This window comes from Zonotrichia albicollis, chromosome 3, assembly GCF_047830755.1.
Source record: "Zonotrichia albicollis isolate bZonAlb1 chromosome 3, bZonAlb1.hap1, whole genome shotgun sequence".
Lineage (NCBI taxonomy): Eukaryota > Metazoa > Chordata > Aves > Passeriformes > Passerellidae > Zonotrichia > Zonotrichia albicollis.
The window spans coordinates 14,434,300-14,452,912 of record NC_133821.1 but is presented as its reverse complement, the minus strand read 5'-3'; the positions used below and the strand labels follow the sequence as shown (position 1 = coordinate 14,452,912).

The window sequence follows — 18,613 nt, the reverse complement described above, 5'->3', positions numbered from 1 at the left end:
CTCTGACAGTCCAGTTATTTAGTGCAAAACCCATCTCTGTGATTTCCTCAATGCTCTGTGTAGCCCCTGGTTTAATAGGACCATCCCCAGTGCTTTGGCAGGAGGATATAAAGGGAGAGGAGGGGAGGAAGGCAATTCTTTGTTCTGGGAATCTGATCCATCACAGCCTGCAGGATTTCCTGCTCAATCCCATCCTCTGTCACTCACTGGGGCTTATATTGGGTCAAACACATTAGAGTTGGGTTCTCCAGCTAATGGCCACCAAGCCCTGCTCTCAGTGGGCTGCAGCAAGCACAGTAATTGAAATTCAGACTGCAGGAGAGAAAAGGCTGTCTTCATCTCAGCACATCACCCACTTGCTCATAGACAGTTTCCTCCTGGATGCAGCAAACAAGGGGCTTGGTTCAGGCTTGCCCCCAAGTCTTATCCCATATTAGTAAAAAAAATATGACAGTACATAGAGATTGTTTTTAGGTTCAAAGTGTCTCATCTTTTTGCTCTGGAGAAGAAACTTTGGGCAGAGTGAAGGTCCCTGACTGGCTCCTGGGGTTGCTAGATTCATTTTGCCTTTTCCATTAGTGAGTCAGGAGAGCTGCTGCATTCAGCTCTGCTCTGCTCTCACTCCCTTTCTGCATCTCCCTGTGCTCAGCAGCATCAGAGGAGCTGGAGGAAATCAGGTGTCTGGGAGAGGGACAAGATGTCTCTCACCAGGTGGGCTGAGGGGAGGACGTGGCTGCTTCTCATTCAGCTCTTGCTCCATCTTAAACCCTCTCTTATATTAGTGTTGGTACAGTGAGGTTAGTGACTTGGTCTGGGATTTTCTAATAAGCTCACCAAATTTAAAATTAACAAGTTCTCTTTCAGAAAAAGTTAAAATTGAAAATGCACCAGGAATTCAGGCACTGTCACATTGTTTTCCAGTCTATCTTTACTGTCATGGGTGCTTCCCAGCATGGTACTATGCCATTTCTTCTCACCTCAAAGAGAAGCAACATTTCCAAGTGTGTCCTACCCTAGGGCTGGTCTTGCTGAGCCTTGTCCTCTCCTTGTGTCCCTCCTCCCTTTCAGGCATTACCTTGCCTTTTTAACTTTTTTACTGGATGGAATAATGTTCACAGCAGTCATGCTCTGTAAATAAGCTGAGACTCTGCCCTCCTTTTTACAGTCTTGTGTATTGTGGCCCTGTTCTATCCTGTGGCTGTTTCACATAGCCTCCTGTGTTTGACCATTGAATTAGAGAGTCCAGTTCTTCTCCTCCCCCAGGAAGAAGGAAGCTTTTAGAAATGTAGTGTAGTTTGGCTGGACAAGCTAAAGGCAGTGTGTCTGATGTGCTTCCTTAATACATTGTAGAATACAGATAATCAGTGAAGAACATTAGTTGAAATGTCAATGAAAAGTGACAGAAACATTCACTGGGGACCATATGCTGTTCTCTGCACTGGCATCTCACTCTGCACACATAGCTCTGAGCCCTAGTTAGGTGCCTTATCTAGCTATTTAAGGTATTTAATTAATACCTCAGATAGAGCACCAATCCTCATTTTTCCATGTACTGATAGAGCAGAGCAAGGAGAGCAGCTCTGTTATCAAAGCACACCGTGCAGCTCAGAGAGGAACCTTTCATCCTGCCAAAGGAGCTCAGGGCAGGAAAAGGGAGCAGGGAAAGGGAGCCTGCTGCCAGCACAGTGTGGGGACAGAGGACATGTAGCCATGATATTTTATCAAAAATCCCTTCTTTGGGATTTTTTCTTCTGAGAAGCTGAGAGGCCTCAGGAACAAAATGTAAACATTGATTATCTGTTGCTGTGGAATGCAACAGTGGCATCTGTGATTGGTCTCATGTGGTTGTTTCTAATTAATGGCCAATCAGAGTCAGCTGGTTTGGACTCTAAGACACAAGCTTTTGTTATCATTCCATTTTTTTTCTATTCTTACTAGCCTTCTGATGAAATCCTTTCTTCTATTCCTTTAGTATAGTTTTAATATAATATATATCATAAAATAATAAATGAAGCCTTCTGAAACATGGAGTCAGCATTCTCATCCCTTCCCTGTGAACACTGTCACAAGGTCACACAGCAGGGCCAGCCTGGGAAAGGTGGTGGCAGCTGCCATGGCCACACAGCCAGGTGGAAAAGGAGAGCAGGGCACACAAACCCTTTCTTTCCAAGGGGCCTGGATGTGATGTGCTGCTCTGTCAGTCCATGCAGGGCACAGCTGGTCCCCCACAGCTCCTGGGAAGCAGAATTTGGGGAGGGCAGCTTTCTCCATCAGGGATTTGTGTGTTTGAACCCAGGCTGAGTCCTGATGCTGAGATGCTCAGGATGACTGCCCCCACCCCTGGGCTCTGTGCCTCAGATTTTCCACTCGTGCTCCACAGCCTCACTCCTGATCTTTTCCTCTCTTCCAGCTGGGATGGGATTCTGTCTTTCACATGTCCTAGAGACCCACCAGAACCATGCTGCAAAGGGACAAGTACTCTCTGGTTCCAAGTTTGTACAGTTACTGGAAGTTCACTCTGGTAAACCAACTCTCAATTCTTTCTATACAAGATCTTCTTGTTGCCTTTTTTTTTCCTTCCTCTCTTTACTGTTACCTCAGCAGCAAAACTGTCTGAATTTCTGGAGGGGACCACTCCTGCCTGGAGCTTTCCTCCCTGGATTTGCCACCTTTTCTATGCCTCTCAAATCAGAGGTCATGTTCCTCTTTGGTTTGGGGCTGGGTAAATCCAGTCTCCAGACTAAACTGATTTCTTTATGGACAACACTTTGCTTTTAACTTGTGTCAGATAAGAAAGCTCAGATGCATCTGACTACAAAGTCATCAGCATGAGAAAACTCAGGCTAATGATGTTTTAGGTTCTTTGAGATTTTTTTTTTTACTTTTCAACCCTGTGATGTTAGCGAGTGCTGATGCTGTGATATGACTCTTCTCTTGGCCAAAATAATTCTTAGAGAGACCAAATGGGTCTCTGGTGAGTGGGATACAAAGTGTGGGCTGCTTTTTTCAGAGGATAAACACCAGGTTTAGGTACCCTGAGTATTGCAGGGAAACACAGCATGATCCTGGGGGCCTTGCACTGTCCAGAAAGCAGAAAAGATCTGTACCACTCTCACCTAATGTGATAACTGAGGTGAACACAAGCTTTTTTCTGACTTTACCATCAGGTCTGTGGGTATCTCACCATCCTCTCTCAAGGCAGCCTTTCCTTTTAAGCTGCCCAGGTACTTTGCAGGTGTCTATGCTTGGGTCCTACTGCTTCAGGAAAGGTCAACTCTGCTGGATCAGGGGAAGATGGAGCCAGAGTCATCAAAAACATAGGATTTCTGGGTTTTCTAGTCTTTTAAATTTGCATGAATTTGGTGATGGTGTTGTTAGTCTGAGAGATCAATTCAATTTCTCCTTCCATGCCATTATTTGTGGTTTGTGGAGCCAGTGTGTTCAAGCAATGGCCAACACTGCCAGGATCTAGGGGGAGAAGCTCCACCAGCACCTCTCAGAGGACAAGGCCAGGGTGTCACATCTGTGGCTTCCAACCCACTCATGGCCTGAATTCCCCTGGGACAGTGTTAGGGTTTGCCATAATTTAGCTTCAGATCCTTCTGATTTGGGTATGAATCCCATTTTCAGGTTTTGGGGTTGTGCTGCAGCACGTGGAATCCCAGAGGAGCTGGGATTCCACGAACCCTGAATTTCTGCAGGTGTTGGATGTCTTGTGGGAGCAAGGAGGGGAATGTCACTGTCATGTTTTCTGAAAAATCCCTTTGCCAGGGTTTCTTCTCCAGGGAAGATGAGAAGCCTCAGCTTCTTTGTGTTTTGCTGCTCTGGAATGTGGTCTGGAGATTGTTTACCCAAACATGTGAATTGTTTTTAATTAATTACCAATCACCACCAGCTGTGTTGGACTCTGAGGAGTCAGTCACAGGTTTTTATTATTCATTCTTATTAAGCCTTCTGTCTGCATCCTTTATCTTTCTTTAGTCTAGTTTTAGTATAGTGTTCTTTAACATAATATAATATCATAAAACAATAGATCAGCCTTCTGAGAACATGGAGTCAGATTCTCATCTCTCCCCTCGTCCTGGGGACCCCACAAACACCACAGGAGAAGTGGAATGCCAGCAGCTCACCCTTGTTGGCACCTCCCAAATGCCAAGATGTCGAGGAGGAGGAAGCTGTGCTGTACATGTCAGCAAAGCCTGGGAACCCCAAATGCTTTTATAAACTGTCAGAACAGTCTGCAGGCCAAGGATTCTCCTTCAGAGGATGGGGGGAATGTTTCTGGAAAACAAACAAGTGCGAGGCTGTCACAATCTGTTCACACCAAGGCAAAAACAAAAACAAAAAAAGCATGAAATAAATTTTCTCGTATCCATGGGGCTTGAAAGAGGCTGGAGGCAGAAATGCCAAACAAGGGGCCAGTGTGCCGATGAAAACAAGAGCTTCATTCTGATTTTTGCCTTGCACCAAGGGCTGTCTCTGGCACCCAAAAAACTGCTTCTGAAGAGGTAGATGAGGGACACCAAGGAGAGAGAAATACAAGTGCTCCCTCACTTTTATTCCTGTGAAGTGAAGCAGCATTGCTGTGACCAGGTGGGAGTCTGTGTCACTTGCAAGGACAATGTCATGATGGCTCTGTTTAAAAAATGTTTTGATGTTACTCCTGATGATGGGATGGGCTTATTCTCAAGGAGAATTTCACTGCTGGCTGCTGAGGGGTCAAACTTCTGTAGAGGTTTTGTAGAGATTTGGTATTCAAAGTGGTATCGTATTCTGTTCCTCGTTCAAACAGAAAAACAAAGTCCAAAATTTCCTGGGAAATCACATTCTTAAAAATAATGTCAGACTGAATGCAGAGAGCTATTGCAATAGCACTTGAAATCTTTTTTGCAGTGCAATGTTAAACCTTCTGGATAATGCAGAGATGAGCCTGAAGTGATGTGGCTTTCATAAGCAAAAGTTGCAACCATTGCAAAATCAGAATGGAGCCCAATGGCATTATTGAAATGTTTGTATCTTTCTCGTGGTGAAAATTCATTGTTAGTGTCTTTCATCTTTGACAGAACTGCATTTTTCTGAAGGAAAAATATTCCGCTGGGAAATTCAAGTGCTAATATGGGTGTCAGTAGCAGGCTGCCTATTTTTTTATTTTTATTTTTATTCTCCAAGAATTCCCAGTGTGGTTCTGAAGTCAGTGGATATTTCTTCTGCAAACAGGGCTCTGGAGAGAGATATTTTTCAGACCAAATCCCCCTCCCCCAAGAGGCAGCTAGGACCCAGCTCTGTGGATTCATTATGTGCTGTTAAGCAGCTGCCACGCTTCACTCCAGCAACAGTTGTACTTTATTTATGAAGCAAAATGATTCATATGTGAATGTAGCAAGGGTGCTGCAGCTCGTGGTGAGTTTGCACCGAGGAGCAGCTCGTGGGTGAGGATTGGGTAAAAAACAGATGCTGAAGTAGGACTTTGTTACTTGCCTGGTAGTTTTTACAGTCATAAAAGTTTATGTTTTAGAAGGGCAGGTCCTGCCAGAAATAGGAGTGCATAAACACGGAGCAAAGGAGCTTGTTTATGACTAATATTAATCATGGTTCCCTTGCATCTTGTCTAAGAAAAGCAAATAAATGGTAACACTTGACCTATATATGAAATTATGAATGAGGAAATGAAATGGATTGATAGTATTCTTACATTAGTCCCATAATGCAGAAACAGTGGGATGCCCAATCACTGCAGCAAATGTGACAATGATTGAAGGATGATTCCTCTTTTACACAAAACCTGTTTGTGTTCACTACCCTGGAAAATTTCCCAGCCTGTTTCTTTTATTTACCACGGTGTAAATTAGGAGCCTTTCTGCTAAAAAGAGTGTGATCTTCACAGGGGTGAGAGCAGCACAAGTAAGAAATTAAGGCATATGTCTGAAATGTTGCAAAAAATAACACTCCTAATACTTGAGTGCAGAAGCTCTGTGGGTGGAGTGAGGAGAGCTCCCTTTCTTCAGGCCAAGGCTCCCACCAGCACTTGGGCAAAGTAATGCAGTTCCTCCCCAGACAGCCTTGGGAGGTGATGCAAAACTCTCTGCCAAACTCACACATGCTGCTGTGCTGCTTTCAATGGCTCAGAGTTAATTTTCTGTACAGTGCCTGGTGTGGGGCTGTGGTTTGGGTTTGTGCTGGAAGCAGTGCTGATAGCAGAGAGATGTTTTTGCTGTGGTTGGGCAGTGCTTGCACACATCCTCAGGGCCCTTCCTGCTCCTCGCCCACCCAGCAGGGAGAGGCTGGGAGGGGTCAGAGCAGCCCGGCTGACCCCCTGACCGAAGGGACATCCTACTCCAGGGAATCCTGGCCAGCAGATAGAGCTGGGGAGGAGCAGGAAAGGAGGATGTTAGCGTCACTGATCCCCCAGTAACTGCTCTGTGGGATGGAGCCTTTCCTTCCAGGAGATGCCTGAACACCTGCCTGCCCATGGGAAGCAGGGAATTCATTCCTTGGTTTGCCTTCCTAGTGCACACAGCTTTTGCTCTGCCTTTTGAGGTGCCCTGACCTCAACCCGTGAGTTCTTTCACTTTTAGTCTTCCAGTTCTCTTCCTGATCTGGTGGTGGGGGAGTGAGCAAGCTGACAGCTGCAGTGGCACCCTGACATCTATCCAGAGGAGCAGCCTACCCTCAGAAAAGCCAGGCAAAGAGGAGATAGAAGTATTTAGTTTAAAATCCATTTTAAAAGAGCCTATGTGTTGTGCAAATTATTTTTTGTGCGGCTTTTTATCCCGGGGTAGAGAGGAATAAAGATTCACTAAATTCCAAAAATCTGTGATGCCAAAAACCTGTGGTGCCAGCTGAGACCTCACAAGCCATGCTGGCTTCACAGAAAACCTGGGTCCAACAGCAGCTGCTGGAATTTGCCCTCTGGTGCCAGTCCCGAGGGAAAGAGGAAGCTGTTGGTCCTTTATTTGGGTTTTACCAGCCCTGAGGTGGTGCCTCACACTGCAGGAGCAGTTTGGGTTTTTCAGTGATCCTCCAGCATCTTTTGTTCATGAGAAGATTAAACTGCACATCTGCCCTTGGATGCATTCGTGTCCCTGCTGTGCAAAAGCAAACTTTAACTCAGGGGAATTGTTGGCTCTTGCCACGATCTCACAGGGTAGCACAGCCCTGTGCACTTCACTCAAATCCTTCTGGGTTGGTTTTTTTTTTTCCCTTTTTTTTTTTCTTGCAGGTTTCCACAAGTACTTAGGGTAGCAAATAATCCCGAGGCTCATTACTGCACATAAATCCCTGAGCCTTCTGGGTTTCCTTCTCTGGAGCCACTGCAGAAATGGACACATCAATACAGCCTTCTGCAGAAAAGCTGACAATCTCAAAATGGGCTCGTGCTGCAATAACCGAAATCTCCTGCCAGGTTGGTGATGGGGCTTTCTAATCAACTTTGCAATGAATATTTCTTAAATCATGTTACTCCAGCATTTAAGCAGAGATATCAGTTCCAGACAATGAATCCCATGGCTGGAGGGGGCTGTACCTGTGGTTTCCAGGAGAGGAGGCGATGAGCAGCGCTCCTGCTGTCACAGCAGCCAGCAGCCATGGCATTTATCACCTCTCAGCTCCTTCCCTGCAATGAAGGAAATCTTTGCTCCCTGCTCCTGCTGCAATCAGCTTTTATTTATGTAGTGCTTATGGAAAACAGCTCTTAAAGGAAAACTGCACCTGTTTTGCCCTCCGAGGCAGATTTTGCTCTAATTTACATGGATGGGTTTCCTATTAGAGTTTGCTAAATGCTAGGGTCTCAAGAGGAAATGAAAGCCCTTAAATAGGAGCAGGCAGAGTGCTGTACCCAGCTTTCAGATCCACAGAGCTGTAGTGAGCACTGATGAAGAAGATGAACTGTCTTTTTCATGAGCCCTTTTATGTTCTCATCTCCCATAGCTCCTAGGAAGCAGCTGCTGTGTGAACTGTTGACATCCCAGCTCAAAGGGACTGCAGACCAAACAGAAAGTCTTGTTCTGGGGAAGTTCCTGAGCCCAGGTGCCTGTAGGATTACTTTGGGTAAGTAAAGAACTATAGATTGATAAATTTTTCTGTTAATCTCCAAGGTGACCTTCATGAACACTCACTGTAGAGTAACTTTTCATGAACAAGCTGTGGTAACTTGAAAAAGAGAGGGTCATTTTTTGGGTCTTTGAGTCCCACTCCAGCTCAAAGCAGGTTGATTTCTGAGTTAGGTGTTGCTGCTTATATCCTTGTCCATGTGAAGATCTCCGATATCTCTCTGGGCTTAGCCGCTCTGAAGATCCTTTTTGTCCCCAGCCACATGTAATTTTCCTTGCTGCTCCTTGTGCCTGTTGCCTCTGCCCATCTCCTGTGCACCTTCAAGGGCAGCCTGTCTCCACCTGCTCTGGAACTTTTTGGATAGTAGGAGAGTGCAGTTAGGTGTCCCTTCTGCCTGAGCAGAAAAACTCTCTTTCTCCCTTCTCTCACATTGTGTGCCCCAGCCGCACTGACCACTCTGGTGTGTTTCTGCTGCACTTTCAGTGTCCCTCTTCACTGGGCATCCCCAAACTGGGTACAGCACTGCAGATATCATCCCAAATAACATCCCATGTGCAAAAGGGAAGGGTCTCCTCGTTTGACCCACTGTGCTGCAACCCACACAGCCCAGGGTGCTGTTGGTTTGCTTTATTGCATTGTTGTCCCTTGTTCAGGTGGCAAGAGACTGAGGATTCCAGGATTTTATTCAAACGTGTTTGCAGGCTGTAGGATTACACTTAGGATTGCTGCCAAGGAATGTGTCCCTGAGAACATGCTGCCCACATTCCCTTGAATTTTGGGCCTCTTTAGGCTGTCTCAGTTTGGTCTCCCAAAAATAAACATTTCCATGTTTTTGCTAGATACTCTTTAATTATTTTGGCTTTGGGCTTCAGCATAATGGAGGTCAGTCCCTTCCCGACTAAAAGGATAAGTTCTACTTCCTCAGGCAGCCCTGGAGGAAATGAGCTTCCCAAGTGAACTGAAGCGGAATTTAAGTAAGAGCCCAGCATAAATGCTAACAGGCATTGGCCTAAAAATATCTGCTGATCTTCCTGCTGCAGAAAGAATGACACGCACCTCTGATAACTCGTCCTGTGCTGAGTCCTGCCAGGTCCAGGCTGTGCCTGGATCCTGAATGATTACTGCATTTCCTGGTGCTTTGAGGAGGAGAAAAACAAGAGGAGAGGTGCAAATAAGCCTGTTTTCCTCTGAGGATAACTGCAGCTGAAGCCCCCTTGGCCAGAGGATGCTGTCCCCAAATGTAGGTTGACAATTCATTGTGCATGGCCAGCAGAAGTGTGTGTGTGCATATCTCTATATTTATGTGCCTTCCTGCTGTGATATCTGTATGAAACTATTACACCCAAGCCAGATTGGCTGTTGAACTTCAGCTTGGTCACGTTTGCTCAAGGTGTGGCCAAAGCTTCCCTATAAAGGGGAGCAGGGATTAGGCCAGCCCCTGTCTCTGTGTTGGTGTTGGCTGGAGCTACGCCGGCGGCTCTGCAGGTAAAACACATCCCTTTGCTCTTTGATTTAGCACCAGATGAAGCACAAGTAATAGGGCTGGAAAGGCACCACAGACACATTGAGAGGGATTTGCCTTGGAGAGACAGAATAAATTAGAGTCCCTATCCTTAATGTTACCTGGAGGGAAAGAAAAGATGAATTTGCCATCCTAGAAAGAGGCTCCTTTGTAAAACGGTGAGTTGTCAGAAGTAATTGGATCAAGTGGGAGTAGAGATTCTAAGATGAGGAGGATGCTATAGTTACTGTGGGCTGATGTTAAATGAGGTAGAAAAAAGGTATCTGGAGCTGTCCTATGCTGTGTATGCAAAACGAGAAGAAAATTGACTTAATAAATAGCCAGGAGGGAGCACTTCACAGGCTGTTTGGAGCAGAAGGTCATGCAAGATGCCACTGGGAAAGAAATCTCCCTGAGGGCTGCCAGAGTGCCTGTCTTTGGTTTGGATTTTCTGTGGTGCTCAAGGCTTTTGCACATGGTGTGTACAAGGAGCTGCTGTCCATGTGGGGTTTGGGACACCCACGTTCTGCTCCCTGCACTGCACCCTCAGCCTGCTGTCTCTGTTTCTCCCTCCGAATGCTAGGAGGGATAATAAACTCACACTTTCCTTCATTATGAGATAACTCTGGAACTGAGTCCCTGACATTTTTACAATGCTTCAAGTGCGTGAATGACAGGATCTTAGAGGAAAGAGTGCTGGCATTACTGTGGCATGTATTGAATACTACGGGGAGTTGAAATGTATCTTGATAGTTTGGAGTGTTTGAGAGGAAGCAGGGGGAAAAGAGCTGCTGGCTTTTCAGCCCTTGTGGTACCCTTTGTTGTGTTTGAGAAAATTAGTTGCTCTTTCTAAAGTACAGAAATTCAGTTTAGCCACCATATAATGGAAATGTTTTGAGAAAATCAGTGGAGAGGAGAAGGTTCAGCCATGAAGTATACGTGGTTCCTAATTGCCTATTTCTACTTTCTACTCTGTGAAAAATACCAAAGCCATTGAAAGAAATGATGTCTGTACTGTGACATAAATCTTTATGCAAAGAGTAATTAGCTGTCAGTAGCTTTTGCTGCCATTGAGTACCTGATTATAGCTGTGGCTTGACATCTTTGCTGAATGAGAGCTGGAGGGAGACAGGACACACCTTCCCTGCTGCCTTTGAGGCTGTTCAGTGCAGAGAATGGTGCCTGCTTGGGCTTTCCCCATGGATTTCTGCAGGAGTCTCCAACCTTTTTTGCCCTGCTATGTTCAGAGACTCCCCTTTCCTTCCCATCCCTTCCAGCTGCATCACTTGATCTCTTTATATCCTTCTCTCTGTAGATTCTCCTCTGCTTACTTTGTCTCCCTGATTCTTTGCTGTTTGTCCCTTTCTCAGGGACAGACAACACGGATGTCCCTGTGCTGAGAAGGAAGAGAAACCAAAGTTGGGTGTGATTCCCTTCTCCATTTCAGATAAGTAAGTGTGTTGAAGGAGATCCCAGGACTAAGCAAATGTTTGTTTAGTCCCTCCTGAATGTTTACCCCCTTCTGAATAATAATTTCTTCCCTTAGATGAGTCTCTTTGTTTTCTTTAGAGTTTAACAGTATGTCTGAACCTGATTTTGTGTTTGAAATCCCTCCCTCTCTCCTTGCAACATCTCCAATACCCATTCCATTATAACTCTGCCCTGTGAAAGCCCTTCTGCCTCTCGAGGTCAGTAACAGTAAGAAGCTCCTCAGCCAAGCAGGAAACTTTCAGCTTTAACAACTTCTGTGACCTTTGCTGTTGCTGATGGACCTGTGAGAGCCACGTGGGAGAGCTGTGGCCAGGATTCAGGGTGCAGCTCCAAAAGAAGGGACCGTCAGACCGTGTTGGGCGCTGCCAGCCAGGTCCTGACCCCATAGACTGCCTGCAGAGGGGCATGGGTGTGTGAAAAACACCAATCACTCATTTTTAAAATTTTAAAAGTTTAATAGTAATAAAAGGGTTATAAAAATAGTAATACAATTAGAGTAATAATAGTATGGACAATTTGAATTAGGACAATATGAGACAACAAATACAAAGAGTTATGGACAGTCCAGGTACCTTTTTCTGGGCATCACAAGCCTGAAAAAGGACACATGTTAACAGAGGATTAACCCTTAAAAACAATAACCTGTTCCATATTCATACACTTCATACATGATGCATAAATTCCATTCAAATGCAGGATTCTGTCTGGTCATCATCAACTTCTTCCTCTGAATCCTGACAGTGCCTTCAAGGCGGGAAGAAGTTCATTTCTTCTGATAATGGAGCAATAAATTCTCTTTCTCTGAAAGATTCAGGTGTCCTGTGGCTGCTATCTCACTGCCACTCCTTTCTTTAGAAAAGTATCCTACATAGCACAGTTTCTATTTTAACATTTTTTATAATCTAAAGCTATATTTAACACAGTACTTAAGAGAATTAATACAGCATTACTTTCTAACACAACACATATAATGTTCATTTTAATATTTGCGAAAAGCCAATCATAAAATACATGCATTTTTCACAGGTGGGTGTGGAACTCCTGTGTCTGTGCTGATGAAGATATTCCTGCAAGGGACTAGTAGTTAAGTGTGTTATTTTCCTCAGTCTAGTTGCTAATTTAATCCCAATATGTTAAACAACGTAATTAAACACACACACACACATGCTAAAAACTCTTGTTCTCTGTCAGAAGAGAGGGAACGCGTGTCAGACCCAGCCTTCAAGCTCTGTTAATTTTAATTTGAGCTTTGGAATTAGTAATCAGTTTTGCTGGAACACTGTTTCAAGAAATAGATCTTAGCATGCACGGAGCCTGGGCACAGTTTCAAATGAGTATTTGTTAAGAAGCCATTCCCTTGTCGTGTTATGGTACATTACAGAAGATTTATTTCCATTGTATTAAAAAGTGCAAACCCCAGGGGAATGCTCTCTCCTCTTGCTGGCCGAGGGTGGTTTTGCAATTTTTTTTTGTGGAGCTTTTAATTAAAACAATGAGATGCAAAACCACTTATTTGTTTAGGCTGTTGTTACCATGCCAGGAGGGCTAAGTGACTTGAAGCACTGAGGAAGGTGATGAGACTAAGTAAAAAGGTTGTAGGGAGGGGAGTGGGGCTCTATAACACCTTCATTGCAGCTGAGCTTTTTCTGACATGTGGGAAGAATTCACAATACAAACCTCAGACTTTGCTCTTACAGGAGCCATCTGCTCTATTTGTGCAGCACCAGGGACATCTCAGATCTACAGATAAGTTTGTTTGGTAGAAAAGAGCCCTTTTCTACAAAAAAAAAAATATTAAACAACAACAAAAAAATCAAACAAGCAAACAAAACCAACCAACCAAAAGAGCTATGGCATCCCGTTGCTGGAAAGTGAGACTAGGTGACTCCAGGCAAGAAATCAGCACAGCAAAGTTAATTAACTGGAGATGAGGCTTGCCCAGGGCATGTGGTGGATTTTCCGGTGCTAATTTATGGAAGCCAAGAGCAGGAATCCCTGGATCAAGTGTGCTGGCATCCATAAAGCAAGATGCCAGAGGAGGATCACTGGGATTCTGCCTTTGAAATCTGCTGATAAGGGGCTTCTCTTTTCATAGGGAAAGAGGCAAAAGGGGAAATATAGCTCAGGATAGTTAATATTTTGGTTTTCTGAGCGCAAATGGGAATGAAAGATGAAAACTGGGGTGGGACCCTGAGTCATGTGTTTATCCATATGTAATTCTGTTTTACAATAGGAGCTGAAGGAACCAGGAGGTAAAGCAGGCTGCCCAACCTCCCTGCTGCTTCTCTGAGCCCTGAAACCACAGCAGAACCTTTCATCTGAAGGGACATTCCCAGGAGCTGGTGCCCAGGTGTGTCTCTGTGCATCCTTGTGACTCTAGGGAGCACACCTCAAAACTTGTGCTGTGGTTGGACAGAACAAATTGCTCTCTTTAGGCCCCAGTGCCACTGGCCCCTCCAAATGTGCAGATTTCCTCTTTCTTGTGTCCTTCTCCCACTCCTGCACTAAAATCTCTCCCATCCCACAGCCCAATGTCTCTGTGGAAGATGAGCTACCTCCCTTTGGAACTGTCCTGGGTTGACTATATGATGCTTTTATCCCCAATCCCCAATCATCTCATTCTGTTTATATTGAATAATAAGTTTTGCACCTTTGAGAGTGTTCCAGAGAGTGAAGGGGGGGGAGAGAAGAAGCAGCAGTTTCTTTCAGACACTGCTCTCACTCCTTCACACTCCCTCTCCTGACTGTGTTGTCTGCGGATGGAGCTCTTTATTTTGTCTTTAGTTAGTTCAGCTAGCTGAGGGCAAAGAAGTTCCCTGGACTGTGGTTTTTTGGGGTTTTTCCCCTTTTTCCTTGGACCTCTTGAAACCTGCTCTGGACTGAACACCCAGGGGAGCACCGGCAGCTGCACCTGAGGCCCACCAGGCCAGGCCTAGGCCGCGACATTTCCAGCACTGAGGGACTGATCAGAGACTGAGTGAGCTGAGCTGCAGCCCGGGGACGGGGTTTTCTCAGTTTGTCATCTCTTTTGGAGCGGCAAAAGTACTGTTTAGTATTGTTTAGGTTTTGTTGTATAATAAACAGTTTTTTCCATTTTTCTCCAAGGAGGTGTTTTCTCCCCGACCGGTTGGGGAGAGGGGCCAATTGAATCTGCCTTACTAGAGGAGCCCCTTTGGGGATTCTCTCCCAAATTTGCTCTAAACCAGGACAAATACATCTATTGGTGCCCAACGTGGGGTGAGAAAGTGGAAAAAAGCTCTATTGATTGCATGTTGGTTGTGCTTGCTCTGTAGTGAATTAAAGCAGTCAGTAGCCGTGCCACTTGAATTCATAATGTCTCTTGGGGTGGAGGCCTTCATGTGGTTCTGGTCCCTAGACCTTTTTGAGGTTTCAATACCTTTCTGGTCACTAGGATTATTGTCCATAATGCGTAATTTTTACGGTAGAGGGGTACGGATTGGAATAGCTGTTGTGCTGGCCTTGGTGATAATGATTTATAGGGTGTTTACAAAGATACTGGCGTCCGTTTACTATATTTATGGTTTCTTCTTCCTACCCTGCATCCCAGTTCCAGTAGTATGTTTTGGGAATTTATTAGTAATTGCACCCAGTTTGTTAGAGGAGGAGCTGGGAATAAGGCTTTCCAGCCTTTCCTTTCCTTCTTCTCCTTTGGATCTGTTATGTCACTTTTTGAGAATGTTCCGTTTCCCCTGAATGTTAAAAAGACCATCTTTCTGGTATTTAAACTGGTAAACTTCCTCTATATGGTCTGCAGCTTCTCTAGAATGAGGGCTGAGCTATCCAGAGGAGCTGGTGAGACCCCTGACCCAGAAGCAGACGCAGGCGTGAAAAATCCTGAGTGGTGTGGAGAATGGGAAAATATAGGACAAACCCTGAAGGAATTTTCTGATCCTGTAGACTGGGATTTTCCACGGGAACAAATTCAGAACCCAGCTGAGGTGGGGAAATATCTAAAAGAGAAGTGCCATGACGATTCTAAAGAGAAAAGGCTAATTGCAATAAGCTGGGCCCTGGCCTATGCTTACCACACTGTGTTAGATACTGTAGGGCAGCAGACAGAGGCAGGAGGGCAGGGAGATAAAGCAGCAGCTACCACAGTCACCCCAGGCTCGAAGCCAGCAGCCAAACCAGACAGTGAGCCTAAGCCACTGGCAGTTGCTGCAGGAAAAAAGCACACAAGCAAAGCCAGTCGGCCAGTGACTGATGATGATGATCCAGGGGAAGGACCCTCAACACCAACTGATACAAAAGCCAAAGTTAACGCAACTGACACGGCATCAGGATCCAATATTGAGTCTTATTCCCTGAAGGACCTTCCTGGCCTAAGGAAGGATTACACCTGACCACCTCATGAATCCATAATTAGTTGGTTAGTCCATCTCTGGGATGCTGCAGGTGAGGCTACGATTCTGGACGGCACTGAAGCGAGGCATTTGGGATCCCTGTCACAGGATCCTGTCATCAACCAAGGAATGATGAGGGGGGCTAATCCACACAGCCTCTGGGCACGGGTCTTGGACAGTGTAGCACAAAGATACCTGTGTGCAGATGATCTTTATATGCAACAAACACAGTGGAAGACCATAGAGCCTGAGAGAAATGGCAGTGGTAGAGATTGTCTTCTTACATGACGTGACAGCTAGGAACCCAGGACAGGAAGAAAAGTAGATCTTTGCTGGCAGGACTCCTGCTGTTCTTTTTGATGCCTATAAAGGGACAAAGAGCTCAACAGGGAGATTTTGGCTCCTGCTTCCATCCCTAGCTGTGCCAGCAGGTGTATTAGCAGGTCTGCTCAGTCCAGGGTTTCACTGTGTGTATGAAATCGTAGTTTTCCTAAAGTGTCCCTTTAAACAGAGAGGGGTTCCACCCTGCTTCAGACTGGAACACCTGGAGAAGCCATTCAGGGACTGCCCAGTTTAAACAGCAGCTTGAAATCCTGTGCACAGCTGTGATTCCTGACCCAAAGGTTCCTGAGTACCTGTGGGCATCATCCCTGCTCTCACACCCACTACCCTGTGTGTGCAGCTCCTGTTCCATCCACTGTGCTGGCTTATATTGCAGCTGTACCTCAGTGCTCACACAGCAGCTCACTAACAGCTTTGCTCTCTGTCCTCAGGGAAGACTCCAAATTGAATTTGTAGCACTGACAGCCCTGGTTTAAGATAAACCAGTCGGGATTTGACGACTGCTCCTTGCCCATGCATTTCCAGCTAATAAGGATTTTGTCACTGTGGCTGCCCTCAGCTTTGCAAGCTGCAGCTCCTGATGGGAGGGAGAGGGGTTATCCCACACACTCCTGATGCACCACTTTGGATTGGGAAACTAATGGCAGTCCCTGTCTTCCCCCCACAGGAAAAGGGCAGGATGCTGGCCCCCAGCTCTGCCATGCCAGAGCAGGGCTGGCAAACCTCAGGAGCCGCAGGAAGCCCCCAGAACCTGAGGAAATTCAAGAGCCAGGACTTCAGAGAGCTGAGAGCCTCGTGCCTGAGCCAAGGGCTGCTCTTTGAGGATTCCACCTTCCCTGCCCACGTCAGCTCCATCGGTCCCAGCCTGCTCCCACAGGAGAAGCTCTGGCGGATCCAATGGAAGAGGCCCACGGTGAGTTCCAGACCTGGGGAGCTTGGGGGCACTGGTGGCCAGGGGCTACGGGCCTGCACGCTGGGGTGAAGGACTTCAAAATTTTAAGAGTTTAATAGTAATGAAATGGCTATAAAAATAGTAATACAAATTAGAGCGATAAGAATTTGGACAACCAGAGTTAGGACAATAAAAAAGGAAAGAATTACAAATGTTTGGATGCTTTCCTCTTGAAAGCATAGGTTGCTAACAAAGGATTAACCCTTAAAAGCAATAGTCTGTTGCACATTCAAATATCTCATGCATGATTCAAAAGTTCTTTTCAAATCAAGGATGTTTTCTGGTTATTGTCAACATCTCCCCCCCCCATCTTGTAAATCAGTCATCTCAGTCCCCCCTGCCAAGTTTAGTTCTTCCTGATAAGGAGGCAATAATTCTTCTCTTTAAAATTTGGTGTCTTGTTGCTGTTATCTCTGGGCAAAGAATTTCTTGAGCTAGTTAGAAAAAGTATCCTACATAGTATTGTTTCTATTTTAATATTATGTTATGGTCCAAAACTATATTTAACACCCTACTGAAAAGGATTATAACTTTCTAACATAATACATATAATATTCATTTCAGTATTTGTGAAAAGCCAATCATATAATGTGCATTTTTCACACTGGGGTGGGAAGTCTGTGTGGAGCAGGGAAGTAAACCTCAAGGGGAGCATGGGAAGCAGAGTTGTAAGGAGGGATCCTAGCTGTGGGATGTGTGGAGGGAAGACAACCTGTGAGAAATGAATGCTCACTTTTAAAAATTTAAAAAATTTCTTAAACATTAACAAAAATTACACAAAAGGAATAAGTAAGGAAAAATTACAGCTCTGGGAGCTCCCAGGCCTATCAGCCACGTGCTTGTCTACAAAATGGATGCTTTGCTTTTTATGTCTTTAGCCCTTCCCAAATTTTTGTCAGTCATTTCCTTTTCTGCTGTCCATTGGTGGGGATTACTTTCTTATATGTTGGTTGGTGGTCAGATTTTGGTAATAAACTGGCATTGTGATATAGGTGAGTAATGTAATGTTGGCTCTCACAGCTGGACAGAACAAATTACTTTCTTTAAGCCCCCTACTGAGGCTATTAAAAGGGGAAAGAGAAAGAGCACTATGGAGAGATAAATCACAATAGCATCACTATGCATTTTAACATCTACACTTAACTGTGAGAGCCAACTATTACATTACTCACCTATAACACAACCTCTGCAGCATTAATGATTCCATTAGGTTCATTCTTGCAGGAAGTTTGCTTCCACCTGTGAGCCTGACCAGAGCTACTGTTCCCACCTTGATCTGCTTCTAGAGGACTTTGTGCAAGCCTGAAAAGTTGTTAAATTCTGTTGAAGATCTCTGATTCCTGTAATCCAGGCAACTGACTCAGCAATACCTATTTTAAAGTAATTGGGGCAAGGCAGGAGATGAAGTTTATGTGCTGATTCCCAGTTGCCATTTAAAAGGCAGTTATCATCTGGCATATGGAAGTTTAGAATGGGAGGTAGGAATCACATGCTCAGCTCTTTTATCCCAGGACCTAATTTAGGAAATCTTCCTGTGGTCCAACTGCTGTGTGCCATTTGCTGCTGGTGCAGCTCTTGGATGAGCCATGTGCTGCCCCTTTTCTAGGTTTTGCTGAGCACACCGTGCGTGCCTGGGGCCTTTGGCTTCCCTGGACTGGGACAGTGCCTCAGGGTATAGGGACAGTGACTGTAAAGAGGCAGCAGGAAACAACAGGAAAATATTTATTTGGACGGCAGATGGGTTAGGGCAGCGAGGGTGTGCTGGAGCTTGGCAGCACGGTGGCCTTGGCACAGCAGCAGCAGAGGATGCAGCCAGCTTGGATGCTGAAACTCATGGATCCCAGAAGGGAAGCAGAGCAGCCAGGAGAGCCTGCAGAGCTGCTAAATGTGGATGCCCACATGGAAAGGCAGGAA

The 18,613-nt window shown here is 45.3% G+C and overlaps 1 protein-coding gene across 1 annotated transcript in view; it reads left to right on the top strand.

Annotated features, from left to right (window-relative positions):
* Window positions 1–10,850: 10,850 nt before the first annotated feature.
* CAPN13 (calpain 13) overlaps window positions 10,851–18,613 on the top strand; it is a 56,116-nt gene continuing 48,353 nt past the window's right edge. Inside the window, exons 1-3 of the mRNA XM_026794482.2 lie at window positions 10,851–11,001; window positions 13,275–13,391; window positions 16,415–16,660. Coding sequence (XP_026650283.2) covers window positions 16,427–16,660 — 234 coding nt within the window. The 5' untranslated portion in view covers window positions 10,851–11,001; window positions 13,275–13,391; window positions 16,415–16,426. The remainder of the gene's footprint in view (window positions 11,002–13,274; window positions 13,392–16,414; window positions 16,661–18,613) is intronic.